Source organism: Apaloderma vittatum, unplaced genomic scaffold (assembly GCF_000703405.1).
Source record: "Apaloderma vittatum isolate BGI_N311 unplaced genomic scaffold, ASM70340v1 scaffold32232, whole genome shotgun sequence".
Classification (NCBI taxonomy): Eukaryota; Metazoa; Chordata; class Aves; order Trogoniformes; family Trogonidae; genus Apaloderma; species Apaloderma vittatum.
In genome coordinates, this window is record NW_009704650.1 from 5,564 (window position 1) to 11,011 (window position 5,448).

General features: G+C 42.8%; 1 protein-coding gene across 1 annotated transcript in view; it reads right to left on the minus strand.

Annotated features, from left to right (window-relative positions):
* Positions 1-1,006: 1,006 nt before the first annotated feature.
* SLC19A2 (solute carrier family 19 (thiamine transporter), member 2) overlaps positions 1,007-5,448 on the minus strand; it is a gene marked incomplete at its 5' end in the record, with an annotated part of 8,735 nt that continues 4,293 nt past the window's right edge. Inside the window, 3 exons of the mRNA XM_009865122.1 lie at positions 1,007-1,132; positions 1,350-1,491; positions 2,153-2,345. Of these exons, the coding sequence (XP_009863424.1) occupies positions 1,007-1,132; positions 1,350-1,491; positions 2,153-2,345 (461 nt within the window). The remainder of the gene's footprint in view (positions 1,133-1,349; positions 1,492-2,152; positions 2,346-5,448) is intronic.

Genomic DNA, 5,448 nt, shown 5'->3' on the forward strand with positions numbered 1-5,448 from the left:
CTTTTCAAAGCCTCAGGCAGCCATTCTGCTACATACCATAACTGAATGTGTCTACTTAGTCACCAGAGTCCCAATTCTCCAAGGTCACAAAGAATAGCTTAAAATCCCACAAGTCACCTTCTCAGTGCTATATTAATTTCCATCACCCCGTTGAAATAGCCCAGCCCCCACAGTTTTAAGGCAGTGACTCCTGTAATCACAGAACAAAGGCAAAGATGCCCAAGGGTCCCTTGGATTAGCCTTTTGCCTCCTCAGACTCCCTCTAAACTTCACCTCCATCTTCACAGTCCTTTGGGCACAGGCTTTCACAGCACAAGCATTGCTGATGACAGTCAATTCACCAGTGTCACGAGTTGCCCCAGGACACAGTTAAGTTTTCTGGGAAGCACCATGCTCAGCTATGGTAAAACTCTGGCAGCAGGGGTGACAGACACGAACAGCAGAAACAGTACAGGCAACCCAGGGAAGCACATGCATATGCCAGAAAAAGAAGTCATCAGAATGGAACCATCCAACGGAACCATCGTGGGGCAGCCACAGCGAGAGCTGCAGGGCCCAGGGCCAAGGCCACCTCATGTCCCAGGCTTGGGGCTCTCCATATCGAGGTCTACTAGTGTGCCCCCACTTCTGCCCTGGAGCAGCACCTCAGTGACAGAGAGAGCAGCAGTTGACCAGACAGTCACAAAGCTGCCTTTTCACTGGCAGCCTTGGGATGCATGGCCTTAGGCTAACACCTCCCAAGGCTTTCATTCTTTGAGAAAGCTTACTGTTCTTTGCTGCACATCCCATAGATGTATCAGAAGAACAAAAGGCATTTTAGAAAGAAGATATTTGTTCTTACTTACGTAAGAGCTAATACATTTACCTTCTAAAATGTGCTACTTACGTAGTATAAATATGGATCAAATACTATTAAGGAGACTGCCTTGAGAAGAAAAGGCAGAGATTAAAAAACCCCAGATCTATAACTCTGTATGTAGCCCACCAAACGTCTTCACTTGTTGCACTACTGGCTTTCAGGAGATCTGCTTTCCATCTGCTTTTGTCTTCTGTAAGCTCTCACAATACTGTATATACCACTGCCCAGGAACACCAGTGAGATGGCCGCAAAGTAAGAGGCATAAATCATGAACTGCAGAGAAGGGGAAAGAAAAAAAAAGGAAAATAAGAGTGGTTAAACCAAGCAGTTATCAAATTTGTAAGACATGAGGTCTCTTCCCCTTCTAAAATATCAGGAATCATGATTATTCCTCTGTGAAACCCTTGACCCAGAGAAGGTTGTCGAGAATCTCTACAGCTTGGTTTACTCTCCTCCCTCCCATCAGTAAAGCTAAGAGAGTCTGTCATACCTGAGTGAAGATGTCCAACCCAAGTCCACTGGCATCCACAACAATCAAAGTAAGCAGAGTCTGAAGTGCTAAGGCAATAAAAGTATTGACCCCAAACACGAGGGCATAACGCTCCACACTGAGATTTGTAGCAATCTGGAACCTGGAAGAAAAGCAATGACCAGAAACATAAGAACAGGGAAAATACAGGGAAATATAAGAATAGGAGGAACATCTCTGGACAAGAAGACTATGCAACATAGACTGGTCGAGTTTTTTCTTGCAGCTAAATTACTTTGCACTGACAGCTGGCAATCTTAAAGCATCAGCCTACTGCAGTGTGATCTGTAACCTCCCACATCCTTCTGATCAGAAGTTTTTTCAGCATCACCCTTCATATTGTGTTTGAGCTGTCTTGTAAAGATTATGCACATGTGGTTCAACATCAGCTGTGTTTTACTCCCTGAAGTGACAGATAACATTGAAAGTGTTTTCCACCTTACAGGTTAGGGAAAGATGACACTTCAACACAGGCAAAGCACTGTCCTCTCCTTACCTTGCTCCAGCTATGTTTACGAAAAACATTCCCCTGGCAAGCAGCACTATCTGATATTTAGAAATAGTCACTTTAGTGTCGTAAGACTTCTAAGCTTGGGCAGACTGCCAGCCAGATATGTCTCTGTGCCTCAGTTTCCAACCTGAATTACAACACAAACCCCTGTGACAGGTTTCCGGATTCCAGGTAGGTGAGGCTCTGGTTACATGGAAAATCTCACGTGAAAGCTCGCATCCTTGAGAGCAATTTACATTAAAAAGATACTCACGTTGCTATCGTGATTAGCAGCATGTAGATAATTCTGAAGACAACATAGGATGCGTAGCACACCCAGATGTTACGAACAGTGTCCATGATATATACAGCAGCAGCAATAAGAAATGAGAACAGGGCAAGAGCCACTTCACCCCACATTGCCCAGGATGTTTTTATGTGACCCACAACAAACACTGCAACAGCTCCTGCAAGGGGAAGGAAAGCAAAACTGTTAGTAATTGTAATTGGAGCAATTTGGAGACTGTGTATTAGGAGCTGTACAGCCCCTAATCACCAAACATGATTGAAGCGAAGGACACTAATGTGCATACCTTAGCAGTTCTCCTTCCTGACCTCTCTCTCACCTGGAACCTTGCTGTAAACTCCCATTAATTCACTTTTAGAGAAACAGCAAAATAAAAATAGGTCCATGCTGTTTGCCTCTAAAGTTTCCGTTCTGGCTTCAGAAGCCGAAGATCCCCAGGACTCAGACCACTGTCACTCAGTCCTCAGCACCTGACCGGAGCAGTGTTGTCAATCAGGCTACAGAGAAATGCAAACCCTAGTTCTCAAAAGCACTCAGCTAATTATTTTGCAGCATTTTAGGGAGGAAGATGCTACCTACTTTGATACAGAGCTGTTACAGCTCTCTCTCAAGAAGCACAAAAACCTACATGTACTGTCACCTTCATGCTGGGCTGTAAGAGTAATTAAGAGCAGGGGTCCAAATCTATGTCTTCTGGGATGCAGCTTAATCACAAACTACAATCACCCACTGTCAATTGTGTGAGAACAACCCTTTAAAACCAGAACAGGTTTTTAACTCCTGCTGGAGTTTACAAAGGCAAGATAAGGAGAGAAAACAGATCAAGATGAAAAGTGTGGGTTATTTCATGCAACTCAACGAGCAAACAAGGTGTGTTTCATGCACTGTCACAATTTTAACTATCAAGAAGCCCAAATACATACTGCAAGAAAATTCCCATTTGAAGCAGGCCCTGTTCTCAAACAAACCAAACAGCCACCAAGAGCACGAAGACAGTACTGTACACAGCAAACCAGCAAACAGCATACTAACAAAGGGAAGTTTACTGGAGACCTCTGAAAACCAGGATTGTATTCAGCATTTGACCACTGTACAAAAGTGCCACAGTACAGCATCTAAGCTCTTCACGTCCTTAGCTGGCTTGCTATCTTAGAAATCCTTCAAGCACAAGGACTCTTTATATACCATCAGCCTACACAAGCCTGCAATCCTACAAGACTTGCAAATGCAACCCTATGAACTCTGGCAGAGCAGTGAAGAAGGTAGCTATACCAGAAGAAAGGAATTTGTTTCCCCTCACTAAACTCTTCTTTTCAGTGCCTGCTGTGACACCACCCAACTGACATTTTGCTCGTTGAAAGTCTGGCTCCCTCAGTAGCAAAACCCGGAGATGCAAAAACAAGCTAAGTCCTAGAGCACTTTTTCTACTGTCTCAGCAATTCTGAAATTCGGGAACGGACATGAGTCTCTGAGGATCTACTGGCAACTCACGACATTGTACTCCATGTCTCAAAGCTCTCTCAGTCCGACACCTAATTATGACAAGAAATACAATCTGCATCCTGCAATTAGACACCTACAGCTGACCCAGTGGTTTCACAACCCAACCTGATAAGAGATTGACACATTCCCAGAAAGGTACAGGGATGCAGCAGAACAGTCAGATGATCTCACTAGAAGGAATACCATCTACCTTGCCCAGGACAGGAAGCTGACGTCCATATGAGTCATCACATTCACCTTAAATCCTTCTGCAGGGTAGCACAGGTACAAACAGGGATGGCAACAGCATCTTACACAAAGGTTGCCAAACGTTGCTCATACCTGAGCACAGAATGACTAAGAACCACCAAAATGGCAAATGAGGTCTGGGATGCACCAGGAAAGGTATTTCTAGGAAAAGAAGTATGACTAGTATGTTCTACAAGTCTGAGGCCTCACTGAATAAAGCTGAGTGCAGCTCACGTCACCCACCTCTAAGAAAAATGCAACTCAAACCAGGTTTGTTGCAAAGAGGGGCTAGTAAGATGACAAAGAGCTTAACTATACCAAAAGACAACTAGGAAAAACTTGGCTTCTTTGGCCCAGAGCAAAGATTCTGAGCCAAAATATAGCCTTGGTATTACATCAGAGAAATAAACTGCTCTACTAATAAATTCAAATGAAAATCAGAAGAAGTTAAAGCATTTGCACTAGTGTCTAGGAATTCAGGTCACTAGATGCTCATCCTTAACAGGTCCCTTCCAATCCTTTTATGCACTTCGAGCCTTTAGTTGAGATTATTACTTCACTAAACTTAACCTGTTCCAAGCAATGAGTCTGTATCAACTAGAAGGATTTTTTGGTTCTGTGTCTTGAGCAGTTTGGGGACAAAAGCTAATTTGCTTTCAGAAACATCACGAAGTCATTGAACTATTTATAAAAAATTACTAGAAGAAAAAAAAAATAAAAATGGGAAACTAAGAGCCTTCAGTTTTACATGAGTTTAGCATCAACTACCTTTTCTTCCAATAGGTCCGTTGTTAACAGGCCTTTAAAAAAAAAAAAAAATCAAAAGATATCATAATAAGGTTTTAAGAATACTTTTCTTTTTTCTTTTAAATCTGCTGACATTTGACCACCCTAAGGGTTGTCTTTCCCTTGATACTCATTCTTCTCCTTCCTGGGACCAAGGCAGGACTACAGAGGAAGCCAAATCAAACAAGAAATAAGAGCCACAGCATCATGCTCGAGTGAAGGAACAGTGCATGACTGCATACTATTGCAGTGCAGGTTTAGCACACCAAAGACATTTGACAGCTAAAGCTTTCAGAATCAATTTGCCAACAGTTTCAAACCCAACTAACAGGTGGTAGACCAGCTTTTAGAACTATCAAACAGCCATGGCTCCCACTGAATTCCAAGAGGGAGCTCAGCATGCCCAGGAAAGTATTAAGCTTTCCTTGTTTGTGTATCTTGGTTTCTTTTGCCCCCAAGTAGGTAATGTCCACAGCAAATTGTGGAACAATGACTTCATCAAAGAAAAGGAACATACTGCAGCAACACGCAGAAAGCCTCTGTAAGGGTATGTTAGCCATATTAAAAAGGTATTGCCCTAGTTCTGGTAATGGAACAATATTAAAGAACTTAATAAACAAATGTTTCTGTTGACTAACTTACCTGCCTCTTTTGAGTCAAGCAACTTCTTTCATCTTAATAGCTTTTTCTGCTTAACAGTGCTGAAATGACTAAGCATGGCTCACTGTATGCTGCACACGTAAAAG